General features: G+C 38.8%; 2 protein-coding genes across 5 annotated transcripts in view; one reads left to right on the top strand and one right to left on the bottom strand.

Moving 5' to 3' along the window:
- On the bottom strand, positions 1–15,563 carry INTS12 (integrator complex subunit 12). Of its 2 annotated transcripts, none has more exons than XM_035537872.2 (7): positions 15,321–15,563; positions 9,047–9,210; positions 6,902–7,054; positions 6,233–6,420; positions 2,625–2,784; positions 1,829–1,981; positions 1–915 (listed from the first exon to the last, which is right to left on the bottom strand). In XM_035537872.2, the coding sequence occupies exons 2-7, from the start codon at positions 9,200–9,202 to the stop codon at positions 334–336; spliced, it is 1,392 nt and encodes a 463-aa protein (XP_035393765.1). In that variant the 5' UTR covers positions 9,203–9,210; positions 15,321–15,563; the 3' UTR covers positions 1–333. The 2 variants fall into 2 exon arrangements, with proteins under 2 accessions (XP_035393765.1, XP_035393774.1); XM_035537881.2 differs by lacking the exon at positions 15,321–15,563 and adding an exon at positions 15,053–15,134.
- A 15-nt stretch (positions 15,564–15,578) lies between these two features.
- The window catches only part of GSTCD (glutathione S-transferase C-terminal domain containing), an 86,614-nt gene continuing 76,783 nt past the window's right edge, over positions 15,579–25,409 (top strand). Inside the window, exons 1-4 of one of the 3 annotated variants that reach the window (XR_007708177.1) lie at positions 15,591–15,629; positions 16,293–16,427; positions 23,275–23,332; positions 23,435–23,706. Coding sequence is in view for 1 of the 3 variants with exons in the window: in XM_035537894.2 (XP_035393787.1) it covers positions 23,296–23,706 (411 nt within the window). In the remaining 2 variants the exon portion in view is untranslated. Of the gene's footprint in view, positions 15,630–16,292; positions 16,428–23,274; positions 23,707–25,409 lie in introns of all 3 variants that reach the window. The other 2 variants (XR_007708176.1, XM_035537894.2) reach the window with 2 other exon arrangements.

Below are 25,409 nucleotides of genomic sequence, written 5' to 3'. Positions count from 1 at the left end.
TTCATTAAATCCAATTTATTAAGTACCCACATAAATCTTTTTAATACTCCAGAAGACCCAATGTTTACAATTTCACGTTTCATTGCTTTTTCATTGCTTTGAGCTATAAAACAGGAGCATGTAATAGCAAATATCCCTCTAGCATATTCAATTCCTAATTTGTAAAGTCAGAAGGAATACTAGGATTACCTAAGCTTGGCCCCCTGTACATCGGTTTTGGGCTTCCCTGATTTAATTACTGGTTCAGTCCAGTAACTGTGGTATTTCCTTTAAGAGAAATATAAATGCTGCTGCTTCACAGAACACAACCAACACAATCAGCCAGCAGTGGCACTACTTCTTGAGTTTCTTCTGAGCAGCCTTCTTCTTGACCATCTGTAGCCTCTTCATGGCATTGAGCTGCGATTCCTGAGAAGTCGGGCCTTTCAGGGAGGCTGACTGATTGCCAGTATCTGCTGTGGTTTTGCTTGCACTGCCCCCACTGTTACCCGCAGTCCCGCTGTTGCCGTTCCCACCGCTCACCTGGCTGCTGGTGCTCGGTGTGGTACTGCTGGGACTAGGAAGCCCTACTTTGCTGACGTTGTCACTGCTTACCGAACGGCTAAGAGTGGTTTTCCCTAGCGTCAAAGGTGGAGGAGGTTTCAGCTGTACAGGGCTTGTGCTGTTGTTACCAGAAGCTATTTTTGACCCGAGTCCTGTTTTAGAAGTTGCCAACCCTGACAAACCCACAGGTTTCTGGTTATTTGAAGAAGCTGCAGGTTTCCCGCTGGCACTCTGTGCTGTTGATCCCAGTTTGGTAGTTGATGGATTGGCAGAGGAGGTTTTGGCTGCAAAGGCAGCCCATCCTGTAAGGCCACTGGTTGCTGAAGAGGAAACACTTGTACTGGCTGTGTTCCCCGAAACTGCTGCTGAGGTCTAAAATAAAGAAATCATTCTTATTATAGTGGCATTTATTTGTATAACACATCACAGCAGGAATAGGTTGAACCTGTTTCAGTTCTTTTCCCAGGAACACTCAGTGGACGTTATTTTATCACTGGTCACTACAGTTAAAAAGCATTAACAGGAAAAGGAAAGGATGCAGATAACTTCAAACTTCCCAGCCGAATAAAACCAGTAATACCTTCCCCTACCCCCCCTTTTCTTTCTTTAATAAAGCTAGCAGTGGGATCCCCCAACTTTTTTCACAACTGTTCCCATCCAGGCAGCACAACAGCAAATACAACTTCAAACGCAGAATAATTGCTTTGATTCCGAGTTACGGATGTGTTTTCCTAGGTAAGGGTCATCATTTGCTAGATTTGTTATTTATTATGCTTCTTCTGGTTTACCACCCTTAACCAACTTGCAACAACATTTGTTAAATAACTTGGGGAATTAGAAACATGGGACAACATACATTAGCCTCCTAAATTAGATCTCATAAAATCATCTGGGTTTCCCTGTTACCATAACAGGAAGCCTTCTAACTAACAAAAAATACAAATGTTACTTGACCACAAAGAGCAAATCATCTTTTATAGAATTATGAGGATTCCTACTTGTAGGAAATACCATTAAAAAAATCCTGGAATAAATTCTGTTCACTCTCTTTTAACATAAAAGTACAGTCAACAGCTGGATGTTTTAGGGACTTGATTTTTTTTTTTTTTCAGCTCTTTTCGGGCTAATGCAAAACCACTGTGCTATGGTACCACCTCAGTACACGCAGTATAGCGGACTTTCATTCATGGTTCCTGTGAGAAAAGATGGGTCTAACTTCAAAAAAATGTATGTAATTATGCAGTGGAATGTAGATTCTCCCTCTGAAAAATTTAAACTGCATTACCTTGACTTCTGTTCTCTTGAAGGCTAGAAAAGTTGATGGGGTCTCAAGTTTCAACTTAATTTCTGGCTTCTTGACCAACGGATCTTTCACAGCTGGTGCAACTGAAACCACTGCTGGAGCGGGTTTTTGAGGTGGTTTTTGTGTCTTCTGAGCCTGTGTAGAAAAAAACAGCAACAAAAGCTAGTTATAGGCTCCACAACATAGACTGTTTTAAGAAAAAACACTAGCATTATCATATTGCAGCCTAGCCTTTACAGTTACAAGCTGAAAAGCGCCTCAGAAGTAAAGGTAACAGATTAGAATTGTGGAGGACATGGTGAATATGGTATTGGGGACAGAGTTCAGTCAAAAAGCCCTACTGAACAGGATTTTCTATTTCACTGCAGGGAGAGAGGCAGTGTTGATGCTTAGGTAACAGGAAAGCACTGTGCCATCACAGAAAGAAGGCAAAGACAGCGTGAACTTGAGGAAGACATGGACATGATCCAGCAGTATCGGGATGCAGGCTGTAGGAGTCTAAGAATTTGCAACTAAAATGGTAGAATTTATGCTGAAAAAAAAAAAAAAGGAAATGGGCATATCGAAGGAAAAGTTTAAGTCACTGCAAAGGCTATCCTGTGCAATAATTGACCTCAAGCAAATACTCTGCTGAGTTCAGAGCCTGATGATAGTAGAATAGTTTGGGTTCTCCAACATGCTTCCAAAGACATCTGCAGACTATAAGATATCCTCATGTATAAGAAATAACCTGCTCTGTTGAAATAGTGCTCATACTAGACAAAGAAATGACTCCTACCATTCTCTTCATCTGTCTGGTACAGCGAGCACAGTACCACACAAGTCGAGGATCATTCACTTCCTTGTCCGTCACCTGAGGTTTATGGCAATCCTGGTGGTAGAGATTATGGCACTCCTGACACTCCACTAGCTGATTCCCAGAAATAACTGTCATTTGCCTGCAGAGCAAATAGTTAAGAACAGATTATTGGAGAAAACACTTAAAGGATTATCCAATTGTTGCAAACGTTGCAAGGCTTAAGACGAAAACTAAAATATTTTTACTTTCACAAATATTTTGTGCCTGTGGCAAGTGAGCTACATCACCTTTTTTTTCCCCTGTATGAGTAATAAATAATATTTTAGAAATTTGGAATTTTTAGATTTTCACACAAGAATTTACATTAAAATGTCCAATATTATTAAACATGCACACATGACACTTCTTGTTTTCCTTTTTCATTTTTATATTAAAAGTTAAAGTCTCATCTGGTTTTCTTCACCTAGGGATTTTAGAGATACCTCACTGTTTTACCAATTATATGACTTTTTTTATTATAGTAGCATCCAAAGGCCTAGCCTACATTTGGATAATTTTGTTGCAAACCGTAGAGCAATACAGATAAAGAACAAATAATTTTGCACTGACAAGCATGTAAGAATGCTTCCTGCTAAAGGATTTTAAAGCATCACCATCCAAAATATACTACTTTGCAGGTATTTTATTAGCCATCCTTTTGGTCCCTACAGACAGACACTTGGGATTTGAGATAATACCAGAATCATGGAAAGATGGAACAGAGAGGATTAACTGTGCAGCACTGCCTTGGAGCAAACACGTAAGCTGGTGATGAGGACTTAATTTTGCGTGGGTCTCTGCTGAAAGTAATCACGCTATATAAATGACAAATTAGTGATGTACACACGACTAGAAGTATGTCTGTGAGTTAGCCAAATACCAGTTTCCTAACGATTTCTTCTTTCAGATGACAAATCAGGCTATTTAATTGCTAAGCTGCTTTTGCTCATATCCCTGAGGAGCAGGTACCCAGGTAACCATGGAAACTCTATTTGTAGATGGGTACAGAAAGGTAATTCCTTATTTCTTTATATAACAGGAAAATGAAGCCTGAAGGCATTGTCCATATGGACACTAGAATGTTTTCTAAACATTTTTTCTCTTTTAAATGGGCTATTTAAAAAACAAAGAAAGAAACATTTCTGAAATTCCAGGACCTATTATTTTAGATGCAGGATATTTCAAAAGCCATTTTGTTTATTTATTATTCCTAAATAAACTGGGTCAGAACAAAGCTGTGATGTTTTAACCCCGTGTCTCAAGGGATGAGACTCACCCTATTTAAAACTTACAAAGATAATCCCAGACTGAATAAAAAAACCTGAACTGTTCATGCCCAGAACCAAGTTAAACCAGCCTTGTTTTTAAATGATAACTGTGAAACAAGCCTATTGATTTTTTACCTTCAGAAAACAAACAAGTATTCATAAAAAATAAGGTTGTTCTTTCAATAACATTTAATTTTTTTTTTAAAGAAAAAGTTCAGTATTATCTGCAAATTGCTATAATATTACTTCATATAACTGAGGATCCTTGTAACTGTTGAGCCCTGTTTTTCTATGATCTGCAAGCATTGAAGGGTGAAGTTATTTTAATACTCTCTCCTTCTTTGTGCCTACCTTGGTATAACAGAACAAGAAAAAAAATACCATGGGCATCAAAGTTCAATACCCCTGATAATTGTGCAAATACATTTTACATTAGCAAATCCCAGAGAAACATTTAATGTCTTTAGTTTGGTTTCTACATCTATTAAAAAAAAGGAATAGTTAAAATTCAAATGCGCTCTTTTGCATTTGTGAACTCACAGCTGGCATCTTGTCAACTTGTCTTCTTAAGCAATATAAGACATTTGGCTAAGAATAAAAAGAGAACCCCATGTACTCAGCCACTGGACACGGTGTTTTCATTCACAACTGTTTGCACACAAATATTAATAGCTGTCAGTTTCCAAATACTATTCATACCAGAGTTATTTTACAGAAGTATCCAGTGTTTTTTATATTTCATATGTACAGGGATGTCAGTATTTCGACTCAAGATGCACAGCCTCAGTAAGGGCCCCCATATTGACAGCTGAGAAGTAAGTAGTGGAATACAGTGTTAACAAATGTTGGATTTAGAAAGTATGAAGTGTGAGTGCTCTGAAAAACATCCTACCCAGCTTGAGCTGGAAATCAAGAACCAGAAGACATCAGTTCCAGTAGGCTTCACATAAAATGAAAACAAATCCCGAGTCTTGGATGACTGCTGCCATCCTCTTTCTATGGGTTGTTTTGTTCCTGCTGTGCTTCTCCCTCCCTCTGGCATCACCTTAATAGGAGCTATTTTATTAGTGCTATTGCAAGAAGGTAAAATTGAAAGATTTATTTCATACTTCATATGTTTGAACTGTTCTTCCTTTTTCAGTGTCTATAATAAAAAGATTAAAAAAATTGAACTAACACATGGGAATAATGTGAAATCTCATCACTGCATAACTGGTTAACAGTATAATTAGCTGTAACAATGGAAATTTATCTTGCATGGACTGGATGCACCTCCTTATCTGCACAACTGGAATGACCACGGAGATGACTGAAGAATAAAGTTAAACAGAACACGGCTTCCCAACTGGCTTAAGCTGAGCTTGAATATAGTAATTAGTAATGCTACCGGAAGTCTGGCCAGTCCCATCTTCCTCCCTGCCCTGGCCCCACGTTTTTGTATCCACGTGTGTCAGCATAAGTACGCTCACTAAGCTGACTGAAATGTAAACCTACTGAAGAACCGGAGCGGAGAGCTGATCCAGAAGCTGATTCAGTTGATAACATACTGTGTTGGCGATACACCCCTAACTGAGACAAGGAAGGAGGTACAACTGGAAGAGCCAAACGGTTCCTTTTGACAGCAGTGGGGACTTACAAGGATATAAATCATCTGTGAAACCAAATCCTGATCCAAGTTATTTGATCCCAGGGTGAATATTTGAAAGGGTATTTTTTATATTTGTTAACATGAGATGTCTTGTTAAGAGAATGTTGCTATGATCCATTTTTATAAGCCCTTGCTGAAAAGTGAAAAGAACCCATCTTGATTGCAGGATTGAAGATATATTTACAGGGTTAACTGAAAAACATGGTCATGTGTAAAGTAATGCCAAACGATTATGAAGATGGGAGCAACACATACAGAACTCATAATAACACCACCAAAAATGCACTCAGAAGAGAACGGATTTTCTAGAATGTTGCTTATTATTAGCTATTAATATTTGAACTTGTTTTCCAATACTTAAAAATCAGTATTTGTTATGCGAGGTTTGGTATCTTGTTTAATTTTGTTATTTCTCATGTCCTCTTTCCCGAAGAAAAGTAGTTTCTCATTAAAGGCTCAATTTTCAAGCAACCATTCTTGTTCGTAAAGGATGCTTAAATGTACTAATTTTGCATATGTGCTTAAGCGATTTCCAGAACAAAACCTACAGGTAGCATTAACTAAATAGTACACAGACAAAACCAAACAAACAGAAGCACGTACACAATTGCAATGAAGCAGTGTTGACTTACCTGCAAACAACACAGGCCAAACCCATTTCCATAGCAAAATCATCAGCACTGGTTTCCTCAAAGCTAGATAAGTCAGGCATGGATAAATCTTTACTCGTCTGAACTGTAATAGGAGAGGAACGAGCCTCTTGCTTCTCAAGCCTGGGCTTCTTTGGCATATCAGCTCCTTCCACAGTATCTGCTTTTACCTATCACACACACATACAGAGAATGTGAAAATGCAGAAAGCTAATGGATCTTATTAAAATGAGAAAATGATTGGAACAATTAGCTTAGCAGTATAAGATGGGGTACTTTATACAGCACACATACAGAGCATCTTTTCCTTAGATACATTTTCTCCAAAATATTTATGACCTAGGAGCTCAAGCCCACTTTTTGTGCTTCACCTCAAAATCCTCAAAAAATCCTCAGGAAACCTCCATTTTGGGTTGACACGTTTTATTAACCTGTTATTATTGCTATATTTAAAACATTCAGTTGTCCCAAGACCTAAGCTGAATTGCCTAAGTGACAACATAATTGGATAAGGCAGCTCCTAGGCTCATAGCTATGCACAATTAGTGAGAGCTAAGTTACACAGATTACACAGAAAAAGGGAGTTTACATGTAAAACACTTCAAATTTGTTAGCAGAGTTATGTCAACAGAAAACAAAAATCAGACTCACTTTATCAGAAGATTTCTTTTCTGTTTCTTTCTTCACCTTTTCTGATGCAGTGGGCTTGCCATTGTTGTTGCCAGAAGGCAAACTAGAAGCAGCTTTAGGCTCTTGCTTACTGGAAATAGGTTTGGTAACAGATACTTTTGGTTGTTCTACTTCCTAAAAACAGAAACAAAAGTTGAAGGCAAGTTACTTGCAAGTTCGCAGTTAGTTACATCACAGGTTAGGCAAACAAAGTATCACACAATGCTGTTCACCTATACAAAATTTTTTTGGCTATACCTTAAATCTTTTTATATCACAGCCACAAATTAGTGTTTAAGCTGCAGTTAGTTACTAAACCACTCACCTTCCAGAGGAAGAGATGCTTCTTATCTAAACACAGATCCTCTTTGGAACATTAATTAAAATTTTTTCTGTTTTTGAAATTCAAAGGGACAACAAACACAAAATTTGAGATAGTTCTGAAGACAAAACTGAATATATGCTGAAAATGTAAGTTGACATCTGATGTCACCGGATATCAATACTTCATTCCCTGATGAAGGAAAATCTTAATCTCAGTTCATATTCACCTAGCAGGCAAATAATTTAGATCTCAATAGAAATCAATAGATCTTCTTAGTGATGCCTTAGTGTGAACAATGGATAATAAGTGAGCCTGTAAATGAGTGATTAATCACAGCAATGTGTATGAGAAAGGTATCCCTCCAGCTTGGTAAGAAGTGAATAATTCTCTGCTGTACGCTGGGATGAGCCCTGAGCCTAAGCCCCACAAAGCATACTGACTTTCTGTCGCATGCAGTCAGAAATTGATTTCTTCCTCTGTCTGTCATAACCCCATGCTCCTTGCTCTGTTCTTGGACACCACTGTCAACCAGAAACTAATCCTACAGCCTGAGAATGCAGAGGAAGGAATTCTTGTACTTTTTTTTTTTTTTCTCCAATTTCTGAGCTTTGCAGTCCAGCTGATACTGGACGCACAAGGAAAAGAGAAGAACAAAAGATTTCTTTCTCTGGGCTGAGCCCCAGTCTCACCTGATGTTGGGTGACTACCAGTTGAGCTGTTATTAGAACTGGCTTTCCAACCCCATCTACAGTATTGGAACAGGCTGCCCATGGGAGCGGTGGAGTCCCCATCCCTGGACATATTTAAGAGATGGGTGGATGTGCCATTAACGGGTACGGTTTAGGGATGGTACCCAGTACATCAGGTTGGTGGTTGGACGCCATCTTGAAGGTCTTTTCCAACCCAGGTGATTCTGTGATTATTCGGCTCCCTGCTGCCACTTTAAACTACAAACCAATGTATGCTGTAGCAGTAATAGTGCCTTTTAGATGTTTTGGAACCATGTACATGTAGAAACAAAATATTCCTAATGTCTCAGCATACGGACCATCATTAGAACACCCCAGGTTGACTTGTTGGCATCTTAGGGGAGAACATGCCCTCAGTATCCATATGGCACTACACTGTGACAGTAGGATGTCCCCGCTTGATTATTTTCATATGCTAATCTCAGATTCAAATATTCTCTCTAGCAGGTGTTTAGTGATTTTCAGTAGATGAAAAATCATGCTTTTATATAGGATGGTGATGATTTTGGCCAGCAAATCGTTTACACTTCAAACCGTTTGGGATTTTTTTCATTCTCATATGACTTCATCAATAATATTGAGAAAAGAGATCCAGTTTTATCAGTAAATAGCTTTTCGTTTAATATTTATGTTTGCAAAAATGTCTGCAGTTTAAAGAGCTTTTAACTTTGATCATAACTGGAAAAATATAATTTTGATTCACCTTAGATAGCTTGTGCAATAGCTTATCATGAAAAATGCCAAAGCCAACATAGAAGTAAATACAAGAAGTACCATTACAAAGTCATGACACTTGCGCTGTAGTACGGAATAGCTCTTCTACAAATCTGGATACACCAACAAGGTAAAGAGATCTTTTTTCATTAACTGCAATTAATTAAATGAATTACGTTGTGTAAAAAGGGAACAATGAATTTGAACATTATATAATTACTCTTAATTTTTCCTTAGTTGCTAATTCTCTTTTTACTCTTCAGCTATAAAAGGTGAACTAGGAATAGCTAGAGCTTTTACAAGGCATATAAAAAGACGCATGCTGTCTAATATTAATACCTTCTGTGATGGACGATAGCTTGAGTCAGTTCCTCTGGCCAAAGACTCATCAAGAAGCGCTTTCAGCTTTTCAGCAGAATCCTTACTCTTTGAATGCAAGAAGCCCAGGGCTTTCAGAAAAACAGGATCAAGCTCCAGGTTCACTGTAGCAGCCATAGTGTTGCCTTTGTAGGAAGGAAAAATAAAAAAAAAGAACTTTATTCATACAGAATATAAGTCAAACAGCATGTGGCTAACTATATTGCGCAAGACTTTTTTTTTCAAAATAAAATTATATTAAAACACAGCAAGGGGAATATGTGAATTAATTATCATTAGAAGATGACTGATTGTGAACTTCAGAGTTGTAGAACTTGACTTTGGCTTTACATCTGAAGTGAGGTCAGATTTTGTTCTTTGCCATATCTGAGTTACAAAACCTAAACTCATCAACCTTACACAAACAGAGCAAGTATTCCTTATTCTTCATATTCCATACATGCAGAATATTGAAATGAATGCAAAGTAAGTGCAAATTTCAAGAAAAGCAATTACTACACTTCTTATTTGAAGATGCATATACAGCGATTTTTATCTAATTGCTCATTTAAGAGCAAAGTAAAATCTTACAGAATAATTCACTTCTGAAACTTCTGAGAATAGCTCACTGTAACATACAACATAGAAATATAGGTAGTATGCAATTTTATGTATTTACTAAAATCTGAAAAATATATTGTTGATTTTTAAATTTAGTTGAAACAGATAGAAAATATAAACTCAAACTGTGATTTATCCAAGTTCCCTTGTGACAGCCTAGGTTTTCATATCAAGAAACTACCCAGAGCTCTAAGATACCACAGTACCGATGTAAATGGAATAAAGTGAAGAAAAGGGTAGAATGAATTAAAAAAAACATTTGCTTCATAGCAATAGTATCTTGCACTCTGGAGCTTTCTCTGTCAAATTCTCTAACAAAAGGTCTAAGGGGACTGCATTTGCATCAGAAATTCTCCCTGCAAAGAAAGATGCTCGCTAACTTCATTGGTAATTAACAATCATAAATTTGAGGAGAAAAACAGGGGAAGAGAAGTTTCCTGCTGTTTTCCAAAACAGATAAGCGGAATTCTTAATAATCCCTTCAAATCTCACTTTAAAACTTGTCAGGGTATTTTATTTCTTATACAGTAATCTAGAAGACGTTCTTGAAAGAACTTTCATCAGTTCTGCTCAAAAGCAGTGCCTGGACATTTTTTTCAGCTGGAGCCTCCAAGGTTTTGACTGAAGAATTCCTTTTGATATTCAAGGCAGTGAACTTTTACCTCTCTGGCCAATGCACCAGCAGCGGCAGTCTGCTCCGTCAGCACTTGCCTAGAAGTCTCCAGGAACCTTTATCTCATGCTGGGCTCTCACGAGACACCAGAGAATCACTCTACTGAGATCATCAAGGAGTTCAACATACAGTAGACTTCATAGGGATTTTATCAATGGACCCAGCAGAGAGTCATGAATCCTCTTCAAGAACCTGTTCTCTATTCCTTAATCTACTTGTCAAATCATTTTCCGGTGGCTGCAGAACTTCTACTAGAAAGTACTATACACCAGTAACTGTTTTTCCACTGATCAAGCAGAGACTACAGTACATGCCCCATCGATACAATTCAGTCTCTCTCTGATGCTTACAAAAAGCAAAATCAGTGTGCGTGGAAAGCACGTATCCTTTTTTTTTTTTTTAAGCATATACCTCTATTAAAATTTCTGGCTGTTCCTGAGCTCTGCGGTTAAGTTACCTGTTCCATTTCTTTGCTCTGCTAATATGGCTTCCAAGTTTCAGTACCACAGTCTTAAATTTGGACTGCTACACCCTCTATTGTACAAAAACTGTAGAATTAAGACACCAATTACAGAAAATTAGAATGATTCCCTGATTAAAAACAACAAAAAAAACACACAACCTTCAGCTACTTTTCTGAGGCTTCTTCTGGGAATATATACATGTACATAAGGAAGATGTAGCCTCAACAGTCATTAGGAGCCAATTCAGTAAGCTTGTAGAATTTAGAGAACAAGTGTAAGCAAGACAATTCCATTATTATCTTTTGGAAGGTAATGCTTCCCAAATTTATTTTGAGCACTAGCTTTTTAAAGACATCTATTGTTAAGAAATAGTTGAAAACCAGATTTGTTTAAGAGTGTTCCTTGTACTTATTCTTTTATCTGTGTATGAAATTGCAGCAATTCTTTCTCTGTTCTCAAGGGTAAATTATAATAACATCATAGGCCACTGCAATTATAACCAAAACTCAACAGAAATTTCTCTTGAGAAGGAGGGAGGGAACTGGGCTTATTAAACAGTTCAAATATGCCGTAATTTGAAATTTGGTATTCAGTTTAGGCAGATTTTTAAATTTGAAAATGTATATTTATAAATTACAGATGGTAAGTGTATCTAATGGAAAGATGAACACATCAATAGCTGTCTTTAAAATGGCATAATTTGAAAAAAATGAATGGATAACAACTATCAAGGGCTAATACTAGTGATTTCAAAAAATCTGCTTTGAAAGTAGCCTTTTCCAGTTATTTACAGACAAGATCAGTAGTTTGATATTTATAAAGCTCAGATCCAATTACACTCATTCATGCTTTCTTTCTTGAACTGCTGGTGAAGTCAGTATATAGCAACGTAATAGTTTCGGAGCAAGTAAAATGGAGTGTTTTATTAATGATGCCATAGGTGATTCCGGGCAAGAGCGCTCTGACTTTCTTGCTGAAGTGGAATCTTTGTACAGAAAATAATTAAAATGCTGTTTAGCAGAAAGCAATAGGAAAGAAGTGAATATGACACTTTGCGTAGCAGTTTGATTATGCAGCTGCAACATCAGAGGGCTACATTAAAATCCTTGGACCCAGGACAGACGTGGTTTTGCACATGCAGCAGTAACTGAACAGAACACGTAGACGACTTGTGGAGCAGGGTCAAGGGCTCGAGTGCACCCTCTAGCAAGCAAGCATTACACCATTAGTCTAGCCCTAAAACCACCCTTCTCAACTTAGGTCTCACTATCTGGTAAGAGTTGTTTGATGACAGATGGAGAAGACCAATTGTACAGTAAAAACATACTCCTAAGTTCCTGAGATATAAGTAACACTTCTAAGAAGGATAATCACTGAAAATCTCCCAGTGTGGACTACACTAAATAGTTCTATGGGAAAAGCTCTATGGGAAAAATGTTAATTGAGTAAGTTGTTATTCTCAGTGTCTAGGAATATTTTAATCTCTCATTTCTTGACTGAACTATTGTCTTATGCCAAAAATCACACAAAATTAATTGAGCACTGTACAGAATATGTGGTCTTTCAATGAAACAGCCAACCTTTCCAGGGTATTACAGCTCTTTTCTGGCCATTAATTTGCCACCTATTATTTTGCGTGCCTACACATGTATTATCTCATTCATCGTCACTTTCAGTTAAATGGATCCAACTACATGACATTTTGAGGTATGGTCATATTGCCTTATTTTCAGTCTGTTCTGAACTCCTATTTCTATTATTTTCTAAGACAATTGAGCACACTTTTCCAAAAAAGTGCACACCTTCAATTCATTTTGCAACAGTATTTTCAAACCCATTCTTTGTAAACTCAGCTATATTTATGTTTTCCACTGACACTGATTACTAAAAGGAGGACTTTCACTCACATCCTTTTCAGCTACCTTCAACACCTGCAGTAGTTAACTTAAAATCCAATAGTATGGAGCAGCAGCACAAAATCCCTTTCAGTGTGCTACTCTGTGTTTATCAATAATTAATTTCACTCGCCACCAAAACATCAATGCATCCTTCCTTCCCCCCCTTGGTTTTTTCTGTTCCTCAGGAATTTCTTTCTTCCTGGAGAAATCTAACAACTGTGACAGTGGCAGGTTTTGCATATTCACCAACAATGCTTTTTTCAGATCTCTCTCAGATTTAATGCAGCTCTTGATGAAGTAGATTGAGGAAAGCAGGAAAAACTGAACTTCTATCTTCAGTTTTTGTTTTAGTACCTTAATCAGGATTTGATTCATGACAACATAATTTCACAGTCATCTCCCACAAGGGGTTATTTCAAAACTCACACGCTTTAGCAGTCCAGACAACTGTATTAATCAGAACACTTGGGTTAATCGGTTCTTATTTGTGTGACATCTTATCCAAAGAATTTTAGAAGGCTGGAATAAAATCTTCCATTATGGAGTTACTAGTACTGCGATCTTTCATTTTATATTATATTCTACAGTGTGTTTTATATTGTACTTTTAAATTAATATTTCGATCTATCACAGTAACCTGCTTATCTGACATTTCTATGACTACCCTATTGCCTTATATTTGCTGCTTCCTACTTCTCATAAACGATACATCAGTTAAGAAACAGAATATCATGGGTTTGGCTGGGATAGAGTTAATTTTTTTTGTAGAGGCTCTTATGATGCTGTGTTTTGGATTTTTGATTAAAATAGCAGTGATAACACACTGATGTTTTTAGTTGTTGCAGAGCAGTGCTCACCCAGAGCCAAGAGCTGTTCAGCCCCTTGCGCTGCCCTGCCAGTGAGGGGCTGGGGGTGCACCAGGAGCAGCTGGCCCAGGCTGATCAAAGGGATGTCCCTTGCCATGTAGTGCCATGCTCAGCAGTAACAGTTGGGATAAAGAAGCAAGGAGGAGGGGATGTTCAGAGTGACAGTGTTTGTTTTCCCAAGAAGCTGTTTCCCTTGACGAGCTCTGCTTTCCTGGAAGTGGCTGAACACCTGCCAGCCGATGGGGAGTAGCAAATGAGTTCCTTGTTTTGCTTTGCTTGTGTGCACGGCTTTTGCTTTACCTAGTGAACTATCCTTAACTTAACCCGTGACTTCTTGCACTCCTACCTCTCTGATTCTCTCCCCGATCCCACCTGGGGAGAGCAAGTGAGCAACAGGGTGGTGCTCAGCTGCCTGCTGGGCTAAAGCAAAAAATGGAATCAATTATTCTGTTTGCAAGGGGCCCGATGGGGCCACCCTGTGCAGCCTCCTGCTCTAAGCAATTCCAACAACGAATTTAGAGCAGCTCACCCAAGACATTGGCTTCCTTCATGGTCCTTCCATGGGTGGAAGGAGTGAGGCTGGCCAGCCTGTAGCCCTCTGAATTGTCCTTCTTGCTCTTTTTGCTAATGAATATAAGACTTGCCTTGCTCCAGTCTTTGGGAATCTTCCCCAGTCTCATGACCTTTCCAAGACAACAGTGAGTGGCTTCATTATGACACCACCAGCTCTTAGCACCCCTGAATGCAATCCATCCAGGTGCATGGACTTGTCAGACAATCAGTCCACACTTCAATCCTCCTGTAGTTCCTCTTCTCCTCGAACCCTGCCTTATCACAGAAAGGCCTGGGAGGCCTCACTGTAGTCTGGGGCACAGATGACATTGATGCCTCTGCCTCATCTATGTCTGCTATCATTAAGTCACCTGCCCCGTTCAGCAACTGCACTATATTTAACTTGTGCATTCTTTTCCGCAAAATATATTTAATCCAGCAAAAGCATCTTGTTGCCATTAATATATCTTCCTAGTTTTGAATCTAGTTTAACTTTGGCCTTCCTAGCATCATTCTCACACGCCTTGGCAATATTTCTATATTCCTCCTTTGTAGCTTGTCTCCACATTTACCTCCTGTAATTTCCCTTTTGCAGTTGAGCTCTGTCATGAGTTCCCTGTTTAATAAAGTTCTTCTCCTGTTGTATCTTACCTTTCTACAAAATGCTTTTGTTCTTCAGGATAGTTCTGTTGCCACAAGAATCAATTTTATCAGAACATTTATTCAAGTAAATGAGATACCCATACCTATGCAACTGAAATATGTTCATCCCTGCTACCACTAGGCTTCAATGCTCTGCAGAAACAGCCCTGAAGAGGCTGCTTAAACAGATGCCACTGCTCATTGATTTAAGTTGCTGGCATACTGGTTATATCTCTATTATTGTCTTTGCCTTTTCCTGTATCACTGCTCACCGAGATTCAGCAGGTTTACAGATACCCATCCTCCCGGTGACCTCTGAGTGGAAGAGCCAAACTTTGGCTAAAACCCAACCTCCGCACCGCTTCCACTGAAGCCGCAGCCCCATCCTCCGCACCATGAACTTCTCCCTCACGTTCCTTTAAGGAAAGAAGGGGATCTTAGCGACCCTTAGCGTCTAAAACCGAAGCGTTTAAGAGAATAAACCCTCCCCCCCGCCACGGCTGAAGCCCCTACCCCACAGCGCCCGCACCCCAATCCTACCTGCCGGGGACCGGGGCCGGTCCAGCAGCACCTAGAGACACCTCCCTTCTTCTCCTCCTTCTCCAGGGTCCCTGCGACAACCCAAAAAACGGGAGGGCCCCAAAAAAAGTGAAGGAGGCCGGAGCGGGATACGTGTGCGGACACCCCCCCAGCGCCTCCCCTCCCCCCCGCCCTCCCGTCAGAGCGCAGGGCCCGGCCGTTGTGCCGCCGCGCGCCGGGGGCGGGAAGGCGAGGCCGCGCGCCGGGGCCGCTGCGCGCGCAGCGCGGGGAGGCGGGAGGGGGGCGGGAACGCGCCAGGCGCGAGGCCGGGTGAGTGGCGGTCGGGAGGGGGAGAGGGACGGGGAGGGCATTTAATGGCGGCCGCCTGAGGTGGGATGGGGGCCTGGTTTATAGAGGTTCTGTGGGTTCACTTGGGGGTGTAATGGTGGCCTTAAATACACAGCAAACCCATACGACTGAGCTGTAAATCTAGCTCTGCTTCCCTAACCCTCTCCCTTAAGGCACCAGTGCGTTGTGCTAAGCTAAACGCTTGCTGGAGAAAAACGTGTTTTTAAGTTACTCGTGGAGCTGAACGTTTCTCAGATCTTGGCATATTTATTAAAAATGTTTTACCATGTGATAGTAATCAAATAAACGAGATCTTTTTCAGCAACGAAATGTTTATGGGTTTATTTACTTTACATTTTCCTGGGAAATGTCATTTGAAGCCAGCACTTTATTGTATTGCTAATGTGGAAGCTGAGTGAAACTAATTTAACTGTTATTTAGCGCATGTTGAAAGGGTAGAGAAAATAGAAACAGACAGTATAATTAGTGACAAGTATGCTTGCTTAATATTTATTATTTTTAAACACTAAAGGTGATTCTTATGCAAAGGTAGACTATTATTTCTCTTATCTATAAGTGACATTACAAAACTCATGATATTCATTATTGCATTCAGCTGATTTCTCCCTTCTCCTCTTTTAACAGTGGCTGCTGTAAATAAGGCTGGTATAGAATAGAAATCCATCTTTTCTCACAAAATTTACAGTCTAATCAGAGAAGGAAAAGTAGCAGGAGAAACTATTTTCCAGTCAGCGACCAGCGTGATGTCTTGTAGGTTTTGTAAGTACAACATTTTATTTTATTGCATGTGTCTGTGGATGCTTCTGTCTTAGTAAGCAGCTAGTGGATTCATAAATTAAATGTAACGTACAGGTGGTCAGCGTGTGAAAATGAGCAGGAACAGGCAGCCAGGTGGGTTAGCGAGTCCTTCAAAGGTAAGGTTGTACCTAAACTGACAAGGAAGATACACTCTACAGAGCTAAAATAGTGCAGGTAAACATCTCTGAAACAAAATAACGTAGGAAACAAGGCTTTTATAAATGTCTGTGCTTAGAGACAAGATGTTAGGAGGAATTCTCTAAAATAAAAGATGTGAGGGAGTGGGATATGGCAGTGCAGGAGTCTACAGTTCTCTGAAGTGACTGTGCAGAAGGCCTTGAGTATAATCTCACAAGAAACAATTTAAGGAAGCACAGGTAAAGTCACAGGAGTCCAGACAGATTTGGGTTTACGTCTTGTGAGAGATTCATCTGGAATAAAATTTCACCTGATTTTATTCATAAGACTGGACTGCAAAACAAAACAAAATCTTTTAAGAAAAACGTCTGTTTTCTTAGGGTTGCTCTAGTACAGATTTCCCATGTGATGTTGAGCTACAAGCTGGTTATCCTCCAGGTTTTTTGCTTGTATAATGGGAATATGTGAAAATTCCACCTTACAAGGCTATTGGGAGGAAAGTCTGAGACATTCAGTTACTGTTGTGATGATGGGACATAGAAGTTTTTACAGTAACTAGCTATATGAATAAATTGGAATTTAGAGGTGTTTATGGTAGGCATCTGCAGCGTCATTATCGAACTGAATGTGAGGATGGACTAGGGCAGGCTTTGACGGTTAGATTTTCAGTAGTGGTAGTGAATGCTTCCTGCAGTTCAGCTGCCTGTGTGGCAAAGCTTGTTTCCAGGACAGAATTGTGGTTCCTGGTATTGGCTAATGTGAATGCTGACAGTCTTGATGATTGCTTAAGCATCTCTGTTCTAATGTTTTAAAAATGCTGCTTTCATCTTAGTAATTCTAGAAAATATTTAATGGAGACAGAGGAAATCTTCCACTTGAACCCCATAACAGAAGATATAAGCCCTTTAACAAGCAGGTGGCTTGTCTTTGGTCACTCTATGTCTGAGGCTGAAAAAGAAAATTTACTAGATAAATGTTTGAGGTAGTCAGTGAGTGATCTTTTTTGTGATTTTTTTTGATGTCTAGAAAACTAAGAGCAAGAGAAACTTCTCAATTAGTCTAAATCTTTTAACTTTAAAGATGAATTAAAAATATTTCTAAGTTACCAAGCTAGGTGTGTTATTCGGCAGTTGCAGAGACCGCATGACAGTCCAGAAATTACGCTGTCCATCTCCAGCTAAGCATTCTGTGGAAAATAAGGGAACTTTTAGCACTGCTTTTTGAAGCTGGTAGAGACACCTGTGTACAGAAGTCAGAAAATGGCAAAAGGTGGTTTACAAAAGATTTCCTCACCAATTAGGCCATTTTATTCTTCATGGTGAAGTAAGAAGTTCCAAAAAGGTTAGCATTTCTTCTGTGTTTACCCCGTGCATGGTGAGCTCAGTGGTTGCAAAGAAACTGAATCTAATAGAGACTTAATTTATTCAGAATGCCATTTGGCTGTTCGCATAGCTATGAGCAAAACTAGCTCAATTGTTATTTTTTGGCCACCTGAAATATCTTATGTGCAATAGGCCGAACCTTTGGTTTAAAAAACCAAAATCTCCATAAGCTTTTGACTGTTTTTAAAGGAAGACTAGAAGAAAAGTCCTTTGCTCACTGGGATCTTGTAGGTGTTAAGAATTAACTTAGAAACAACTTCTAACTAATATAGTTGCAAAAAATAACTTATAAGTAGTTCCTTTTCTCTGCCCCACCATACCTGTGCCTGTTGCAGTAAGAGCGTTTTCATGATGTGTCCAATTCTGGCTTACTACGGTCTTTCTCAATGGGTGTTTCCTTTGTAGGGCAATGCTTGGAGAATTTGAGATGTAGTGCAGCTGGAGAAAAAGCAGGAAGCTAAACAGGAGTTTAAGGGACTAGATGCACAGAAGGGGAGGACATCTATTGCCTTTTATTCTTGATACAGCTCTAGGAAAGTGGACTGAAAGTAACCAGGCTGACGAGGCCAGCTGTCAGTTCAAGAGAGAGTAGAATAAGTGACAAATGCTCATGGTATACTCAGTACTACACGGGAGACGGGAAGAAAAGAAAAAGCTTAGCATTTATTTCTGGAGACAGCTGATCTTCTAAGATTGAAACAAATGCAGTACTTTGACAAAATAATTTGAGTAACTCTCCGTGTTTAATAGTACGAATGAAATGTATGTGGCTCTTGTGAATGATGAAGCTGGCGAATAGACAGGATCTGACTGGTGATAATAGCGTGAGAACAAAGTATTCATTACATCAGTGATGATAACTTTCCATGCACTTTCCAACGATTTCAGGAAACCTAGTGCTGAAACAGAATAGAAAGGAGAAGAGTTGCCAAAGGCAGTGCTTGTTGCTTTTCTCACTGTAGTGACTCTCTTCAGACCTTTTCCAGGTGCAGGCATGGAGAGTTTGAGTCAGACCAACCTCTATTTCAATCATCTCATCCCTATCTTGTTTTGTGGATGCAAACAGAAGCTCTAAGTCCAATACTTCTTTTGTTTTCCTGCTGTGTAGAGTTTATCATTTCATCCCTTGAAGATTAGCTGCAGTAAAAGGAAAGTATTATTGTCCTAAGTGGACCATAATTAGAAACACAATCTGTTCCACTCCACGAAATAGGTCTAATAACTCAGATGTAAACTGACCATCTCAGCAGCAGAACAGGGAGTGTGGTTCTGGGAAACCAATGTCGGTGTTTTAATACTTCCAGTTTGAGAAGAAAAAGGGACTTGGGTATGAAAAATTGTAGGAGTGTGGTATGTGAGAAGCTGGGACTATATCTGAAAAAAACAGGACCGTATATTGTAAAGGCTCCTTAGGGCAGGTACTGTGAGTACTTGCAGCATCAGGGCCTGTAGCTGAATTACCAACTTGAATGATTAATTGTTGCTGTATTGTTACTGTCATTTTTTGTTGACGTGATTCCTTAAAGCTATAATTATTCCTTAATATAATTACAATAATTATTTATTATTAATTTATTATTTTTATTATTCAATTTGTTATTATTATTAATAATTATTAAAATATAATAATAAAATAGTAATTATTTCTTAAGCTGTAATATTGACCATCATTTCCATCTTTGTCTTTCATCTTACTTCTCCCACATGAGAAGAGTCAAACTAGATGAAACAGTCGAATTAGCTTAAAAAAAACAACACAAAAACTTGATACGAGAATCTCTCCGATTTTTTTATGACTACTTAAAAAAAAAAAAGCTAATATATGCTTTTTATGAATGAGTGGTATTTAAAGTTTTTTTGCTTTTCTGGATAAATGCAGCTATAGCACATGCACAAAACCTAGTTAAAGGAGAATCTGTCTTTTGGAAAACTTGTTAAAACAACTGCCTGTCCAGCTGGAAGCTTTATATATAAAAATTCAAAGCAGTAAATGTACTGTTTTGTCTGAGAGGGAAGAAAAGTCTTGGCCGTTCCTTTTTGCCCTCCACAAAATGATTTCTTCTCAGTCAATTCAGCAAACTGTTCTGGTTTTTACAGTTTGAGCACAGTGCTGCTAAGTTGATTATGAGCATCATAGTTTCTGTGGTCTGTGTTCTTTTTGTCGTCGTAAAAGTTCATTTAGGTTCAGAAAAGTAGTTCAGTCTCTGATATAGTTCACCATGTTGTCACTGAGGAATAAATTACTGTGGATGTTCATAAAAAAGTTGCTTCTGTTGAGTTTTGAAGAAGTTAATAACCGCCCTCAAGCTGTCTGGTCCAGAGATATCCTCTTCAAGGTATTCAGAAAAGCACAGCTTTCCTGAGCATACCTTTGCTTCAGCACAAAATCCAGAGTTTTACCTCAAATGGCTAGGGAAGATGACTAAATTCAAATCCTGTGGATTAAGGTAAATTGGCTGCGTGCATATTCCCCTTCTCTGACATTGTCCCAAGGATGTCAAGAGAATGGAATGGGCACCTCTGGATGGTGTCTGTTTATCCTGCTTCAGCAAGATTCACCAGAGTTGGCCTATCTGGTTTGTGTGGCTTCTCTACGTAATAGTTCTGTACCTGAGGGTAAGAATAGTTGAATTTGACGGGTCAAATTTCAAGTTACATTTCAAACTTCAAGGAGACAGATGGATTAATAGGATGGTGTCAGCTGTGGCTTTTACAGGGTTGAATACAGAGCAGCCCAATACCCAACAAGTCATTATTTCCAATCAGTTGCTGTCTCTCGGACAGACTGACAGCTGCTATCTGTTACTCACTGCTACTGGGTAGAAGTAATTTTGTTCAAGGGATTGGAGGAGAATTCACTCTGACAGTGTTAACCCATTCGTCCACCAATTTTCAAAGCAGGACATCTTTGTCATTTTAATCGGTAGCCTGATTTAGTAGTACCTCTAGTTTTGCATCTTTAAAGTATTTATTTTTAGTCTAATATTATCCTTTTTTAAGAAAGATGTGGGAAGACTTTTTACGAGGACATGTAGGGATAGTAGAAGGGATAATGGTTTAAACCTGAAAGGGTAGATTTAGATTAGATATTAGGAAGGAATTCTTCACTGTGAGGGTGGTGAGGCACTGGCACAGGTTGCCCAGAGAAGCTGTGGATGCCCCATCCCTGGAGGTGCTCAAGGCCAGGCTGGATGGGACTTTGGGCAACGTGGTCTCGTGGGAGGTGTCCCTGCCCATGGCAGGGGGGTTGGAATGGGATGGTCTTTAAGGTCCTTTCCAACCCAAACCTTTCTATCATTTTGTGGGGGAACAGTGCTTCAGAGCTACTGCTCTGGAGGTAAATGAGCAAGGGCCTCAGTTTACGATACACTAATGGTTTACTTATGAAGTCGTTAGGGCTGGATTTGAAATACCAGTTCTATAAGAACAGAAGGAAATAACAGAATACTGCTTTGGAACTAGAAACATCATCAGAATTTACCAAAGTATTTAGCAATTCTATACAGCAAAAAAACTTATGTAAGAGTTTATAGAAGGATACTGTGCAGTAAGGTCAACCAGAAATAATAAAATAAAATAAAATAGGAGAGGTGATTTGTAAGGTGAATGTGTATGTTTGAGTGGCTAGAGTGGCCAGGAGAAAAAGGGGTTTGTATACTTTGTGAGTTCCCACGGAAAATAAAAATAACCCAAATGCATGTCAAGGGTACCATTTAATAATGAACGAAGTTTTTATAGTCAGGGGTATGAATTTAAATGCTTGTAACTATGGATTTAGCAAGTAAGACTAGCTCTTCTCTAATCTCCTCAGCAGTTATTTCACTATACCATTTTCTCCACAGAGTTGGTTACAATATTGAATCCATCTCAATTTATATGCTGGTAAGGTTTATCCAAGTAAACTAGCCTTTAGGAAAGTAGATATTTAATTATGTATTGTATTCTTCTTGTGGCAGGTGTGTTAATTAAAGACAAGCAACAGGATTTTTATGTTGAGCCACTGTTGTTTTGAGACAAAGTCATGTGATGGAGCAGATGAAAAATCCTTCTATGTAACAGTCATTATTATGATTTTCATTTAGCGTCAGGTGGACTTGATTTTATTCTTCAACTGCCTGTCTTTGAACAATTGGTTTGTCCCAGTGATAGTTGATATGAAATAATACATTTGATGCACAACTACAGGAAAAAAATCTGATATTCTGAATATTTAAAACAAAAAACTCTTTACTACATAAATAATGACATCATATTCATGTAACTGTACAGAGACCTTATTAATCTATACAGTTATTTGAAAGACTGATTCTGTCCTGATGTCACTTGTGCTTTTTATATATGTATTTATATGTTCATAATTATATACATATATAAAATATACTGGCATTTCTTAGCAACATTCAGATTTCTTTCTCTTATTAAAAATATAAAAATAAAGCTTTATTCTATATGGTTGTTTTAAGAGTGCCACCTAGTGCCTAAAGCTTTTCAATATGATTCGTGGTGTGTAAGTCAATGGAGAATTTCATTAGCTGGTGGAGCAGAAAAATTATTGCATCATTGTTTTATGTTAAACTGCTATGGAATGGTTTAATAAGAAAAATGTAACTTTAAACAAAGTACAAGGAAACTGAATTTAAGTTTTTAATGTAATGGCAAGACATTAATTTCAGCTGTGTTACTATTGTATTTGACTGCTTTAAAGTAGTCTTGTATTTGAGGTGCTCATATAGCATTCCTGAATTTTTTTTCCTTCCTGCATGTCCTCTTGACCTTCGCTTAATATCTCACTAGGATAGGTTGATTTTTGATATAGAAAGCAATGTTATTTCCCGTGGCCTAAATAGCCTGTGTGCACATGTTCTAACAGTTACAGAAAGACGTGTGTGTCTTACAAAACTGACTGGTTTAGGTAGGTGCTCAGGAATATGTTTTTTCAATAATGTATGGTTAATGTTATGGGAGATTTTTCAAAAAAAAAAAGGCTTGTTATAAAATGTTTATACACTTAAAAAGCTCAAAAGGAGATCTTTTTTTCTTTTTGTATGTTTTGCTTGGTATCAGAAATCATTTCCCTGTCAGTGATTTGTATGTGAAGTGACACCGTGTATGTGAAACCTTTTCCTCTCAAGAAGGTCCTGCAGTCCATTTATTCAGGCAGGATGTCTTTAGTGGTATCTTAAGTTAACATCAGTTTTAGCAGATAGTGGAATGACCACTGTTTCAAACCCTCTTTTTTGTTCTCAATTGTGTATTCTTTTATGACTGTGTTCTGATTTCTATTTCAGGAACTTCAGCTCAGGAGGAAGATGAAAGATAGCGTCCCTGAAGAACATTTATATTTAGGTTTGTCTCATGAGTACAAAGATAGTATTTTTCCTCTTCATACATCTATTTCGCTGTTTTTGCTGTCCTACTGTGACTGCAAATTATTCAAAATTTTCTTAGTGCCGACTGGTGAAGATGTGGACAATCAGTTTGTGACAAAAAACCTCCTTGGCGATCTCGAGGTCCATTTAATCTCCAAATGCCAGCGTCCTATGGTCGTGCAGAGCTGCTGTTTACCTGCTGTTGTCGCGAAAGACGGCAAGTTCTGTCGAGCTGGGCTTTCCGTTGTATTAAGGCATATAATACAGAAAACATACGAGGCAGATCCATCTAAAAAATATGTTTTGGAACTCCTGGGCTTTAAGAAGACCTGCTTAAAAGCCTGTGCTGAGGTGAGTTTGTCTCTTTCTCTTAGTTATGTTATTGGGGTTTTGAAAAAGAACAGAATACTCTGAAGTAGACTTCTAGTGTTGATGTAAATGAGATTTGCTCACTGGAGAAGTGTCTGTATTTTGGCATACGGGTGAAGAACGGTTCTTTTTAATGTTATAACTATTTAGCAGCACAAAAAGAACCTTAAGATTCAAACGGGGGAGACCTTTGCTTGAATATGAATATTCTATGAATTCCTTCTTTTTTGTCAGTGTAGTTTCAATGAGTTATGCAGTGTGGCTGTTCCAGTTTGAAGTAAATTTAAAAAATACTTAATGTAGTGTTAATTTTCCACAGAATGCCACGTTCTTTATCTACTCAGGTCAGATTTCTAAATGTGAGGTGTTATGGGGAGTCATAGATGTGGCTATTCTTGCAGCAAATACAAGTTCTTGAAGCATGTCATAAGGACCTGATCCGGTGTACTTTGCACATTATTAATTCTGTTTGAAGAATGTGGAATTTGAGAATTAAGTCGCAGTTCTGGGCTTATGGAGAGTGCAAGAATCAAATTGTAACTTTGCAAAGTTTGAGACAGTTTTCAGGTGTACTTACGTCTTGTTATTAACATTAATGTAGGCAATTAAGAGCTTAAACTAGTAAAGCACTTTTGAAAATTTTGCCCTGGATGCCAGCTTTGTCATAGCCCTTCAAATATAAATTTGTTGACAATAGTCACTGCTGTATTTATTGCCTTCCTATGCTTGTTTTACATCTTATGAATAATCATCTTTTGACTTCAAGAATCTTGCCAACATTTAGTGTTTCCTTGAAGAATAAAGGGAAATTGGATTTAACTGAACTATGCTTGTTTGGGGAAAAATAGGAAAAGCAAAATAAAGATTCTGACTACAAATATTATGTTTATTTTTTTTTTAAAGATGGTTATTTAGTTTAACTTACAGTACTGATATACTATACTGACTGTGTCTGTGAGTTCAGTAGCGTTCTTGTGTAAAACATGTTGTGATGTAAGATTGTGCAGCTGATTCCATGTGACTGGCTAAAATTACCATGAATGAAGATGATAAAATAGTACTTGCGAATTATCCAGTCTGGAAGGGACCTACACCTCAAACCAGGATCAAAGCCAGATTCAGAGCAGGTTGTTCAGGGCATTGTCCAGTCAGTCTCAAAAACCTCCAAGGATGGAGGCTGCACAGCCTTTCCTAGCAGCCAGGTCTAACGCTCAGGATGGTGAAAAATACTTTCCTTGTGCCAATCTGGAACCTTCTCTGCTTCAGTCTGTGACATTTGTCTCTCATTCTCCTGCGGTGCGGTCCACAGAAAGCCTGTTTATGTCTTCTCAGTAGAAGCCTGGTAGTGGGTGCCTAGCCTCAGCATAGGCCCCTGAAGAGCTCCACCTATCCCTGACCTTCAGGTAGAGTGTGAACCCTTAGCCGCTACTCCTTGAGTTGACATTTAGGCCTATTTATCACCTCGCAGTCTGCTCATCTCTCTAGACTTGCTTGCTCACTCCCCTCAGGGGGCTGAGCCCCACTATTTCACAATTACTGAAGTCCATGATTGCATCTGATCGCTGCGCCTCCAGCCCAGTTCATCCCTGTTGGTGAGGAGCAGATCTGGGGGAGTGTATCCCTGTGTTAGTCCATTGGGCACTAGCATTTAGAAGTTGTCCGTGGCATCCTCCACAAACCTCTGG

The sequence above is a fragment of the Cygnus atratus genome, chromosome 4, assembly GCF_013377495.2.
Source record: "Cygnus atratus isolate AKBS03 ecotype Queensland, Australia chromosome 4, CAtr_DNAZoo_HiC_assembly, whole genome shotgun sequence".
NCBI lineage: Eukaryota > Metazoa > Chordata > Aves > Anseriformes > Anatidae > Cygnus > Cygnus atratus.
The sequence above is the reverse complement of the archived record's forward strand: the minus strand, read 5'-3'. Positions and strand labels throughout refer to the sequence as shown.